General features: G+C 38.3%; 1 protein-coding gene across 5 annotated transcripts in view; it reads left to right on the top strand.

Moving 5' to 3' along the window:
* LOC150097613 (papilin-like) overlaps positions 1 to 14,483 on the top strand; it is a 1,184,257-nt gene that overhangs the window by 728,654 nt on the left and 441,120 nt on the right. For all 5 annotated transcript variants that reach the window (XM_090407770.1, XM_090407771.1, XM_090407772.1 and 2 more), the window contains one exon: positions 3,724 to 3,900. In XM_090407770.1, coding sequence (XP_090263896.1) covers positions 3,724 to 3,900 — 177 coding nt within the window. The remainder of the gene's footprint in view (positions 1 to 3,723; positions 3,901 to 14,483) is intronic.

A 14,483-nucleotide genomic window follows, 5' to 3' on the forward strand; every position in this document is an offset into this window, starting at 1 on the left:
GAGCTGGGAAAAGTTACACATCACAAGTTCTCCAACTAACACAATATATTGAGGATGGTTTTAATTACTGGAAAACTACCTGGGGTAGTTTTCATAGACTTAACTGCTGCTTATGATATGGTAAACTACCACATCTTGTTAAACTGTACAAAATGATGAAAGATTATAAGGTAACTCAGCTAGTTAGATGCCTTCTTCAGAATCAAAGATATTTTGTTGAATTTCAAGGACAATGTAGTTGTTGGAGGATTCAAAAGAATGGCTTCCCTCAAGGCAGTGTTCTCACTCCAATGCTTTTTAGCATTTATACAAATGATCAGTCTCTCCCCAAAGATACGAAGAGTTTTATCTATACTGATGATCATGCCATTGCCATTCAGGCAGATCATGTTGGAAGCTCCATAACATAAAATTAGGTCACAACTCCAACCAATAGGTGATAACACAAGCACTTCAAAGACAGAAACACCAAGCCAACATGATATAGCATCCACTTTCTCCATGAGTTCAGACAACAACACACACAGTCGAAATGGCTCACTCCCCTGTTAACCCTCTTCCCAGCCCCCTTTTCTCATAAACCCTTCCCCTTCCTCAAAAAAAATAGTTTCTATTTTCAGCCCCCTCTTTCATCTCTTTCCCACCCTACAAAAAAAGCACTCTGCCTACCCTTAAAAATAATATATTATATAAAAAACCCAGTTTTTTCAATTTAATTCTCCCACATTGCCTACTCCCCCACTTCCCTTTTAACACCATAACAGCAGAAGTATGCACATTGCAGAAAGAAGACAGGCAACAACATCCAAGAAATAGGTATGTGCAAATTTTCTTCTATTATGCTACATATGTTTGTCTCTATAATACATCTGTAATGCCCTAAGTAAAAAGTACATCTGCAATGCCTCGAGTAAAAAGCCAATGACATTAAAAAAGGGGCACTCCTAAACGAAAGCAGGCAAAATAGCCATAAAAATAACAGTTGAAACCTATTCTCCTAAAAACCCAAATCTGTGCTTTCCATTTAAAGAATAAATAGGCAACAAGGAAACTTGAAACTGATATTCTAGGTCTAGCTACTCACTGATGAGACCTCAAAAAAGGTTGAAACCGGTCTGGGTAGTGACCTCTCCTCATAATGTAAAACAGTACTGTTGGTCGATTGGTAGAGCCTCTGCTACTAATGGCTCAGTTAAGTAAATTTGAGCGCGGTTAGTAGTTGGAAGGAGACCAATCGTTCGATGCTGTTGGCACACTCTCCCTCGATGAGTCTTTGGACTCCCTGGAGGTGTCAAATCATAATAATAATATATATAATAATAATCTCTTAAGAGATGTGTGTTTTACATTATGAGAAAATATCAAGAACAGTGAGGGAGCTTGCTCCACCTTTGCAACGAGTTGCCGTGGTGTGGCACTACCAAGTGGTCGCTTACGCTTGGATACGCTGACAGTTCGTCGGCATGAAACATTACAGATCGTAGTTTTCGATCTTAGTTTCGCTTACTGGCTGAAAAACAATAAGGGATTTTTATCCCCTTAACTTATAAGAAATATTTATTCATGTATAAAGTACCCAATAGTTATAATTATTTGCAGAAATTTATAATTATCTGACAGAAACTAAAATATCCCCTAATTGTTTTGAGCAGTGTATGTTGCTTCTGACATGAATAAAGTAAAAATAATCAATAAAACCATGACATAATGGTAACTGATATTCATTACGCTGTTTAATAATCTGTTGTACAACTTGAATATGGACCATTGTACTAAAGCCACTTCGAAAGCCTGTCTGTTCTTTTGGGTGTGCTGGGTCCTACAAAGCCTATGAACTAACACTTTTGTAAACACTTTGTAAACCACTGATAGTAGACTGATGGATCGGTAGTTCGTCAAGTCTTCTACGTCACCTTTTTTTATGCAGCAGAATTAGGGTAGCCTTCTTCCATGTTCTTGGTACATCATTTTTCTTCAGGCATAAAGTAAATAATTTTGCCAAGAGTTTGTAGATCATTTCTCCACCTGTTTTTAGAAGTTCAGCTATAACTCCATCCTCACGCAGCTTTTCCATTTTGCAAGCTTTGGATGCTCCATGTAACTTCTTCTGGTCGAATCTGTGGTACTTCAGCTATTTCATAGTTGTCTTCTTCTTCATTAAATTCATCATCCTGATATAATACTGAGTAAAATTCTTCAATTCTTTTTGCTATATCATATCTATCTCTGGTTATGATCCCATCTTGTAGTTTGACTGCAACCATCTGTTTGTTGTATGAATCAATTGTTTGTTGTATGAATTTACAATTGAATTTTCTTAATTCTTCTGTGATACGTTTTCTGTAGGTTATTTGATTGTTTCATCTCTATTCATTTCTTCATCAGCTATTTTGTTTCTTCAGAAATTTTGTTTTGTTTCCGTTCTACGGTAACAATTATTTAGTGTGAGCATTGTAAAAGGTTTTGGGTAATGAATTCATTACTTTCTGATGGATCAGTATTGTGACCTATAATAAGATTTTTAAATCTATTGTTTAGTTCATGTCGGAATATAGTTTCTTTAATGTTGAGTTTGTGTTCTGTTATGTTTTGCTTTGATCTTCAAAACATTTCTCTTCTTTCCTTTTGGCAGTTTATTGGAATCTTACTGTGCACCATACGATGGTCACTTCCAATGTTGAAGGTGTTTATCACAGAGCAGTCTTGAAAGATGTTTTTCTTATTGCTGAGCATAAAGTGAATTTCACTAGTTTTGTCATTTGGACTTTTCCATGTCCACTTCCTATGTGTTTTTTTCTTGAAAAAAAGAATTCATGATGAACAGGTTTTCTTTTTCTGCAAATTCTATTAACCTTGCTCCTCTATCATCTCTCATGCTATATCCAAAATTTTCCATTGAGCTTTCATCTAATTGTTGTATACAATTCTAGGATTAAAGTCTCCCATTACAATTCTGAAATGATGTTTTCCTTTATTGTAAAGTTGGGATACATCATGATAGAAGGCTTCAATTTCTTCATCACTATCACTTATTGTTGGTGCATAGATGATCTTAAGAGTGCATCTTATTGAGATTTGAACAACAATAACAATACTTGCTATTTGATCAGATATACTGTCAAATTCTATTATGTTGTTCTTCAATTTTTTATTAATCATGAATCCAACTCCACTGTTTCTTTCCTTATCTTGACCTCTATAATACAGTATAGAGGAAAGAATCAGTGGAGTTGGATTCATTGAAGAATTTCTTCACCATTACATCTAACTTCACACAGTCCGAAAATGTCTCATTTTAGTTCACTTTAGCTCTTCAGTTAGCTGTGGCTCACTGCTCAGAGTCCTACGGTTTAAAGTTCCAAGGTCTAGTTTCTAATGGCAGCATGATCTGGTTACCGGGGGATTCTTAGCACCCTCTGACTTTGTGTTTAACTGCCTGCTGCAATAGGCAGTAACAATCTGGTCTCTGGGGAATGAGGGCCATTTTATTTCTGTTTGATTCGTCTTGGAAGATTAGGCCATAAATTCACTATGCTGGCCCACTGCGGGTAGATAAATGGCAATATTTTCACATGGGATTGCCAGTCCTTAAACCACTCCTCTTCCACGGCTCTTTATTCAATATATTCATATGTATGATATGTATATAGATTGTATACTTTAAGGCACAAATATTTTTATTGATATTTAGCCTACTTAATTGTTCACATTATTTTTAAATAGAAATTTGCAGTTTGAGCAGTGATGTTGGTCCCTGCCAGAACTTTACTGTTAAGTGGTTTTTCGACATGGTATATGGCGGATGCAGTCGTTTTTGGTATGGAGGATGTGAGGGTAATAGAAATCGCTTCAGTACTCAGATAGAGTGTGAGCAAATTTGTGTTACTCCAGAAGGAACTGGTAAGTTACTGATAAATATATTATTTAATGAGGCATACAAATTGTGGTTTAAAGCTGTGCATGTGTGTGTGTATTACTTTCATAGATAATGACTTTAAGTATAATTTTAGAAATATAATTTTATATAGCAATTCTCAGAGAAATGATCTTTTCTTGTGAAAATTCATGTTTTTCCTTTTGCAAACAGACAAGTCGTCTAGGACTACACACACACACACACACACACACACACACACACACACACACACACACACACACACACACACACACACACACACACACACACACTAAAGATGAACATAGCAGACTGTACTGAAAGGATTATCTACCCTATTTCTAAAACTCTCAACTTTCTCTCAAAACAAGCAAGATTTCGTGCTTGTGTTGAGAGATAAGCAAGAAAAGGAGAGAATAGAAAAATAATTCCACTATACTATAATATACAAAAATATAATATAAAAATTATTCCTAGGATATGAATGATCTGTTGGAAGAAGTGAGAAAGAAATCTGAGAGAGTAAAAATTGTAGGTTTGCTACCCATATACAACAGTACCAAGTTAAGGAGGACATTTATAGCAAATGATTCCATGCACACACTGTGTAGTTTTAGATGTGTGGAGTGTGTTTGAATGTAGAAAAGACTTCTATAGGAGGAATACTTGTATAATTTTTTCCAGGCCCATAGAGTATAAGGGCCTGGAAAAAAAAAGTTACTTATTGGGATGACACTTAATGTGGAGAGTCAGAGAAACTAAATCATCAAGGGAGGAATGGAAAAAATGTGTGTGAAAGTTCAGCTATGGCATGCAAATATGATAAGGATGTGAATGGCTTTGAATATAGGTTATGCATCTATAAAGGGTGGAAATATATGCATTATGTCAGACCCTTTGAGTCTGGGAAGGAAAAGAAAAAGTTCTATAACAAGGCCAAATAGATTGCATATCTAATTATAAGAATAGGCCAGGTGGTAGTTTTTTTATGTCTATAAACAAATGCCAGGAGCATCAGAAACAAAGGGGTTGAGTTCATTGCTTTATTGAATAAGATGTGACATAAAATTGTTGGCATTAGTGAAACTTGACTATCAGAATCAGATATGGTAAGTGGAATCAGGTGTAATGGATACACTATTTTTAGGAATGACAGAAGAGAGAGAGAGAGAGAGAGAGAGAGAGAGAGAGCACTACTAATAACATGAGATGACTTAAATCCAGTTAAGAGTAGAAACACAAGAAAACAATGATAGTAACAATGTCCCATGTAGCGGTGAGTTTGAGCTATCTGGTGTGAAGTGGAGGCTAACAGAATGAAATATATGGTGGGTGTTGCTACAGGCCTGGTGGCTCAATTGCAGGGAACAAAGAAATGCATTGCCAATTTAGTCTTATGGTTACTAAAAAAGTGAGCATTATGGATAATTTTAATTATGCTAAAATTGATTGGGTAGAAGAGAAATCTCATGATAAGAATGAAGAGGAATTTATTGAATTACTGCAAGACAACTTTCTCATGGAGCATGTGAAAGAAGATACTCAAGGTCAAAGAATGTGGTAGATTTGTTCATAGCATCAGAAGGAGTCTCTGTTAAGAATATGACTATTTTACCACCAAATGGTGACAGTGATCATGACTTACTTTCTTGGGAAGTATCTAATTATATGGACATTTCTATTAGAACAGGTTAGATGTTGTACTACAAAGCTGGAAATTATGATCATCTTGGGAGGATCATCTTTGGTTCCATGGTATCAGTTACTGAATGGGAAAAATTATTATTATTATTATTATTATTATTATTATTATTCAGGCCTCCATGGAGTCAAACGACTTATCACGGGAGGTCCTTCCCAGGAAACACAAAGTCTATCAAGACTCATTGTTGGAAGTTCCGCCTAAGAAACACAAAGTCTATCATACCACTTCTTAAACTCATATTTCTTTATATTTCACACAGATATTGTGAGATATTATATTCTCGCAGATACTGTGAAAATGTCTTATAGTTGTGTGGACATGATGTTTAGGGCCTCCCTCAATGAGTCTAAGGACTCCCTGGAGTTGCCCATAATAATAATAATTTATCTGACCAAAATATATTTTCAAATCTTCCTTGAAGGGAATTAATATCAGCAATGGTCTCCTTATAATTCTTTTTAACTTTATTATTATTATTATTATTATTCAGCCCTCCATGGAGTCAAAAGACTCATCGTGGGAGGTCCTTTCTAAGCAAATCAAAGCAAATCTCGTCTATCAAGACTCATCGAGGGAGGTCCCTCATAGGAAACACAAAGTCTATCATACTATTCCTTAAACGCATTGACCGTTCTCGCTCTCACCACTCTATTAGGCAACATAATGCATTCCACGGTTCAACCACCCTCCATGCAAAGAAACCACACTCGCCCCCCTGCTCACAGCTTCCTTTCATAACTTTCAGGTATGGCCCCTTGTCATCACTCATTCCCACTGTTCAACCAAGCGAAAAAACTCCCCAGTGTCAACCCTGTAACCACCTCTCAACGGTTTTAAAAGTCTCAATCATATCACCTTTCCTTCTTCTATCTACTAAATCTGCAGTCTACATTCCCTCAGCCAATCCTCATAACTAACATTGTACAGTCGTGAAACCATCTTTGTTATCCTCCTCTGTACTCTTTCCACATTTAATTTATCCCCTTCAAATCCTGGGGACCAAATCTGAGAACAACAGTCGAAGTGTAGTCTGATCAGGGTCTTATACAATGGAATGATAACTCTTTTATCTCTGCAGGTCAGCGTCCTTCTCATTGTTGCAGCAATCCTCTGTGTTACCTTCACCACCTTTGCAATATATACCCTGAATTTCAGGTTTCTATCAATCAATCATCAACCACAGATCTCTTGTCTCCCCTACTTCTCCAGTATAGCTCCTCCACTAGAATATGCAGTGTTCCATCGATATGTCCCAAACCTCAAGACCTTACATTTTGCTGCATTAAACTGACACCCCCATTCATTTGCTTATTTGTCTAGCTTATTCAAATCCCCTTGCAGGGATACCACATCTGCGCTATTACTAATAACCCTTCCCAGCTTCACATCATCTGCAAACAACTGAATATCCCCCCTGTAATCCACTGACAATGTCATTAATATAAAGGTTAAACAATATAGATCCTAGTACTGAGAACTGTGGGATCCCACTTGTAACCTTCTGCCTCCTTGAAACTGCCCCACCATATACAACTCTTTGATATCTATTGAATAGCGAATCCTGAATCCAGTTTACCAACCTGATATCCAAACCCATGTACTGCAACTTAAATATCAGCTTCTCATGTGGCATCCTTTCAAATGCCTTCACTAAATCGAAGAAAATGACAGTATATGCCTTGCCCTCATTCTACTGCTCTTGTAACTTTATTATAAAAGGCTTGCATATTTCTAAAACAGCAGCGCCCCTTAACAAATCCATGTTGACTCTCACAGATAACATTACCCTCATCTGCCCAATGCTGTATACTGTCCCTCACTAATTTATCCAAGATCTTACACACAAACTGGCCTGTAATTAGACACTTCTACTCTGCTACCGCCGTTATGCAATGGCATTATCTTACCTTTGTTGTGTCGGAAATAACTGGCGCACTATCAGTCAGCCATTTTTTTCAAACCCAACATGAGAAAATAGTGACTTACGATAAAAACATGCTTATACTCTCAAGAGCAGGGGAAAAGAAGTAATAAATAAATTGTAATCGAAAGGTATATCAACTTAATTAATACTATTGTTGTAAATTAGTCTAAATAGTATTTTAGAATCATGCCCAATATGGGAAAATTATGTTGACTAAATCAGAATCGTATGTTAACCAATCAACGTAAGGTCAAATCACTATGTAATAGTCCACAGTGACACAGCAGAAAACCCGAATAGCCATCTGGTAACCCCTGCCGTAACAGTTCCGTCAAGAGAGGTGTCGAGAGAAGAACATGACATCATTGGTACGTGACGAATCAGAATAGTTAAGTGAGTGATGAAGGCAGCGAGAGAGGGCGCTCGCGAATGAGATATAAGGAGCAGCACACAATTTAAATGCTCTCTTGTTCCTGCATTTTTCCTGTGTTCCTGTTCAAAGGCTGTGAGGACTGAGGAAGCTTGTCCCCGGTATCCAGCAACTTTCCATGTTGTGGTACCTGATGAGCACAAGACGTCCGACAGAACATTCGGAGACCAGCAGACAGAGCCATTGGTGAATCTGCCGCCAATGTGAGGATAGCAAAGAGGATCCTTCGAGAAGAAAGGGGAGAGATAGACAGCGGAGCAACAAGGGAATCTTGCCACATCCAAGGAAAACTCGGAATTGAAGTTAAGGGACCACTTCAGTAAGGAAAATAGCCAGTAAGTGCATATCTTTTACCTTATATATATCAAGTATCGTAGAACCGGAGGAAACGAAAAGAAGGGGAACTTTAAGCATAGCCCTGCTCGACCCATCTAATTGATCCGTTTTGGACTAATTGTTTGTGACAAGACCTTCCTGTTGTAGCTTAAACTTTTGTGTAAGAGAGACACTATAGTAGGACAGTTATGAGATGATTCATTATATGTGATAAATGTGCGAAGGCACTGTTCCTTATATCAAGCCTATAACTTGTATAAATTTTACAGCAAAGAGTTTTTAACTAAGATAGTAATTGATGAATTGAGTGAACATATCATGTGTATCTTGCTAACGTTGTATTACCAAAATTTGCATAACCAGTAGAGTATCACTTAATACTAATGCCAAGTACAGAAATAAGATTGATTAACTGATGCTCTTGGAATATAATCATATGTGCTTATGTGATGAGAAATATGTGAGAGTGATTTTAACGCTTAGAATAATTGAGTAAGTTTATTACAGTAGCATGAGTATTTGTGCATGAACATGGCACGCCAGCGATGTTACAATGGTGAACCAAGACATTACTATGGCGCAGCAAACGACAGGATGTGCTTGAAAGAAAAAATATAAAGCAAGCAATACAAGCACAATAAGTTGGTCTCGGTCTCACACACAGAACTTAATTAAGATATTGAAAAAACATAGAGAGAAAAAAGGTTCATAATTCATTCTGTAAAAAAGTGTAACTTGAAAGAGTAAGTATGTCTTTACCAACATCCTCTGAAATTAGCAACCCAGAATTTTTCAGAACTATGAACCCCAAACATGTTGCACTCCCACCCCACCTTAAACAGAGCATTAACATATAACGATTTCAAAAAAGCATTGATATCTGAGTTCAAAAAAAAGGGAGGAGTTAGCCAAGCATTAGAAAAATTTCACAAATGCCTACAAAAAAAGGGGAAAGGGTGACAAAATTTTTCAATAGACTGTCAAAACTCGCCCACAACATAAAAACCTCGCCACACGAAAAAGAACACATTGAATGGCTAACACTACAACAATTCCGATCAGGCATCTCACCTGAGCTACAAGAGAGCATATACCTTAATGGAACAAACAGCCTTGATGCGTGCTACATGGCAGCCAGAGAGAGAGAGAGAGAGAGAAGAAATAGTGGCAAACATTACCCAAGCCTCTGAATACAGAGAAATGATAATAGAAAAGAGGAATGGAGGAAAGGAAAAGGGTTTTGAGGACCAAAACCCCAACCCCAAGGATCATGAGAGCACATACTACAAGATGCAGAGCACCAACGTAACAGAGGCTAACTTTGAGGGGAACCTTGTCCTCGTTAAGGGAAGCATAGACGAAACACCATGTGAATTTCTGCTCGACACAGGGGAACATATATCCGTTATCTCACATAACCTATACAAGAAGCTCGATATGTCACACGATAGAATACTGATCCCTCTCCAAAAACCCCACAAAATAATGGGAATAGCCAAGATTGAGCTGCAATCCTCCACAAAAGTAAGGTCAAAAATATCAATCCCATGCTTCCCAATTGATCTCAGATCTCACCCATGATTTAATAATCCTCCCCAAGATACCCGCAGACATGGGTAACCAAGTCATTCTATGGCTGGATTTTCTAAAAGCAAACCAGTTTGCCTGCAACTTTGGAACCCAGTCAATATCACTTTGTGGGAAAACCTACCACTCCAACATCAACCCATGCAGAAGATTGCACGAAAATAAGTCCCTTGAAGCCAAACTGATATCCACAAAGAAATCAGAAGAGAGGAAAATCACGTGGAGGGAGAAACTGATGAATAGATCAATAAGCAACCATAGCTCTGATCGTGATATAGAGGAGATAAAGTTGTTCTTTGATGTAGCATACAAACAACACCCCGAGGTATTCACTGAAGGGATAAGTACCCTTACCTGTATGAATGTAGTGGAACACACTGTACAATTAACCTCAAACTCACCCATACACATAAAACAATACCCAACCCCCCTGAAACACATAGGAGTGATCGAAAAGTCAGTATCCCATTGGAACAGCCCGTTCATATTGGTCGAGAAGGCAAATGGTGACCTGAGGTTTGTTTTAGACCTAAGAGAAGTGAACAAAGTCACAAAGCCCATCGATTTTCCAGTATGTACAATAGAAGAGCTGTTGGTCGGACTGGAAGGCGCAAAGGTCTTCTCGAAACTTGACAACTCTGGGTACTACCAGATTCCCTTCAGGAAGGAGAATAGGCAGTATTTCGCATTCACCACGAGGTGGCAGAAATACCAACTATGCCGACTTCCTCAGGGAGCCCAAAACTCTGCCATGAGTTTCCAGTACCTCATGAATCACGTGTTTGCGGGACTTTTAGGCAAGAGCATTTTGTGCTTCCAGGACGACCTACTGATATACTTCACCACCATAAAGGAGCACACTGAAACCTTGCTGAATGTGTTAGGTAGGTTGGACAAAGCCAAGCTGTCACTGAAGTGCTCAAAGTGTGAGTTCTTCCTCGACATAGTCGAATACCTCGGACATATTATAACAGGGGATGGGATAATACCCTCACGAAACAATGTGGACGCCATACTAGATGTAAAACACCCCTCCACAATCAGACAGGTTAGATGGTATCTGGGGATGGTAAATTTTTCCCGTAAATTTATTCCCCAATGCTTTGAAATAATGAGGCTCATAGTGAACGTGACTAAGAAAGGAACAAAATTTGCCTTTAAGGCAGAGCAAGAAGAAGCATTCCATATGTTAAACCAGGCAAACTACAGCCCCAGTTCTCATCCACCCAAAACTAGGGAAGACCTTCTACCTTGCGGCTGAAGCATCCAAGGATACCATCAGTGCTGTACTGGAACAAAGGGAAGGGGAATCTTTCAAGCCAGTCACATTCATTAATAGGAAATTATCCCCTTTAGAAAAGAATTACTCAGTAATTGAGAGGGAAGCATTAGCAATTGTATACAGCCTCAGGAAGCTCCATCACCTACTGCTAGGGCATGACATCATCCTCAGATCTGACCACAAACCCTTATCCTTCATGTCATCCATGAGGGATAAAAATCAAAGAATTGTGCACTGGTCTTTGGAGATGCAGGAGTTCAGAATGGAGGTCAGTTACATACCCAGAAAGACTAACGTGGTAGCTGACTACCTGTCCTAGTCATTAACACCCCAGCCTGAGGAGAATCCCAACCATATTGGAAGAACCGCTGAACGAGTTTCAGTCATTCAAGAGTCAAAGAAAAAAGGGGCACCCGAACCCTGTTGTCAGACCTGTGAGAAAGCAGACATCATTCAGGTCCAGAAAACCAGTATGGGGGGGGGGGGTTACAAGAAGTTGTCAAGTGTGAACGGCACCTCTTCACCACCCCATATCACCCCCAGGCAAATGGGATGTGTGAGAGGATGAACCGCACTCTGAAGCTCACTTTAGCGAAACGAGCAGAAGAGCAGATCTCAGAGTGGGATGTCGTCTACCTCACACCCTCTTCGCCTGTAGAACAGTCCTACACACACAGCCACCAGGGAAGCCCCCGCTGTACTACTATATGGATTTGAACCCCTTTTAGCAAATGACTTCAGGAACTCCAGGGCAGAGACTGGCTTTCCCGACATCAACGAATATCTCAATAACCTCATAAGAGACAACAAGCTAGCATATGACTTAGTAGCTGAGACCAGTGAAAGAAGCTCCCTCTGTGCAAGACAGTACACTAACAGACTAAGGAAGGCTAAGGATCTGAAGAAGGGAAATTTAGTTCTAATAGAACAGGGTTTCAGGTGAAAAGGAAAGGGGGAAAGTTCAGCAAAAGCACACTCGGACCATTTGAGGTGATCGAGAGGATAACAGCTGTGACCGTCAAAATCAAGGAGACCAGCCCTCGTGGTAAGGTTATCGTTGTCCACTCTGACCGCCTCAAACTATACAAGACTAGATCAGCAAGACTAGTCTGTTTTGGTGACTCATTAGAGAGTGTCTGGAGAAATAAAAGGGGGGGGGGTCAGAACAGATACAGACATAGAAAAAGCTCGCCCCACAACGATCCGCAATCAAAGAAAAATGGAGACCACAATGAAAGGGAGGAAGAACACCTCCAAGATGAATACTTCCCTTTCTTCATGAGACACAGGGAGACCCTGGATGTTACCTGTGAAGATAATACTAGTCGGGGGAATCAAGATAGGCCGACCGGGTCAGGGGAGAGAGAGGAGGCACTAAATCCGGTGTATAGGTATATGCTGAGGCGTAGGCAAGGAGGACAAAACCTTCCCCCAGAAAGAAGAGGATGTTGCTAATAACAATCACATTAGAAAAGGGGGGGGTGATAAAAGTAAATGAAAATTTTCTGCAACTCCATTAAAGAAAAATTTTAATTAAAGGGGGGGGCTTTGTTGTGTCGGAAATAACTGGCCCACTATAAGTCAATCATTTGTTTCATACCCAACATGAGAAAATAGTGACTTATGATAAAAACATGCTTATACTCTCAAGAGCAGGAGAAAAGAAGTAATAAATAAATTGTAATCAAAAGGTATATCAACTTAATTAATAATATTGTTATTATAGTTATGGAATGTTAATATAGTTATGAAAGTGCTAGGTCTAACAGAAGGAATTTAACCAGGTGAAGTCCCATTATTGTTCTCACGTGCATTAAACATTAAAAGAATTCATTAATAGTTTCGATGGCAATATCCAGTTATTTGTCGGTGATACAAAAAAACAGATACTACCAGGATATTATGGTATGATAATATCAAATATGGATAGAATGGCTTTGTTAGGTAGTATTGCTTCAGAATCAGCTCATGTATTTGAATAGAATAGCAGCAGAGTTGGATATGGGGAGTAGATATACCATATAATTCGGAATTTTTATGTCATTTGACAGAGTTTCACATGGGAGGTTATACAAACTCAAAGGAATAGTTATATAAAATAGTCTTCTGGTATGGATAATAGAATGGATGACTGACAGTTGTTAGATTTATGGAAGTGCTGGGTCTAACAGAAGGAATTTAACCAGGTGAAGTCCCATTATTGTTCTCACGTGCATTAAACATTAAAAGAATTCATTAATAGTTTCAATGGCAACATCCAGTTATTTGTTGGTGATACAAAAAACCAGATACTACCAGGATTTTTTTGGTATGATAATATCAAATATGGCAGAATACTTCTACATTTATCCATTTTTGGCAGTAACATTTTCTTGTTTTACCACTTCCCAAACAAGTACCTCATGATCACTCTCACCAAAAGTATCATTATCACTCTCACCTACTCTACAACTCTTCATCTTCACCACTTAATCCACCAACTACAACGAACCACAATTACCTTCATCATCTACACCAATGCCATTTTCCACCAACTACCACCACTAGTATTTTCACAGACAATCCCAAACATCCATGCCCATGGCAGGATTTGAACCCACAGCCTTTTAGCTGGAGAGCAGATATGCTAACCACTTGACATTAAAGCTTCTAGTTGCTTCAGTCACATGCTGCATTAGATATGTATCTCTCAGAAATTCAACAAACTTACTCTCCTTGTTCCCACTATCTCCTCCTTCCACTGTATATTCCACCTACTGCTAATTTTAACTTTATACAGATTCAAAAACTACATGTGCTATCAACTTCCAGACTTTGAGGACAAAGCTATCAGGGGAGTGCTGTTAACTTTGTGGACAAAGTTAACAGCACACTCCCCCCCCCCACCTTCTCTCTTCACATTCCTATCCTTCTGAAATATTATTATTATTATTATTATTATTATTATTATTATTATTATTATTATTATTATTATTATTACTGTATACGAGAGATATAAAGCAAGGGGTCCGACAGAAATGTCCCCTCTCAGCAACTCTTTTTAATATTTACCTAAATGAAATAATAAGAAAATTGAATAAAAATTTCCATCAAGGTATTAAACTTTCTCCTGCTGTGAACTTAAATACTCTCCTTTTTGCCGACGACCAAATAATAATTACAAATTCTGAAGACAACTTACAGAAAGCTATTTTAGATCTAAATGAGATAGCCAAAGATTATGGTATGATAATATCAACAGAAAAATCAAAAACTATGGCATTGAAAGGACAAGATCCAGCAAGAACTAAGATAGTAATAGATAACAAGAACAGGTGAATTTAT

This window comes from Typopeltis vanoorti, chromosome 17 (assembly GCF_054136105.1).
Source record: "Typopeltis vanoorti isolate ZY-2024b chromosome 17, IOZ_Tvanoo_1.0, whole genome shotgun sequence".
NCBI lineage: Eukaryota > Metazoa > Arthropoda > Arachnida > Uropygi > Thelyphonidae > Typopeltis > Typopeltis vanoorti.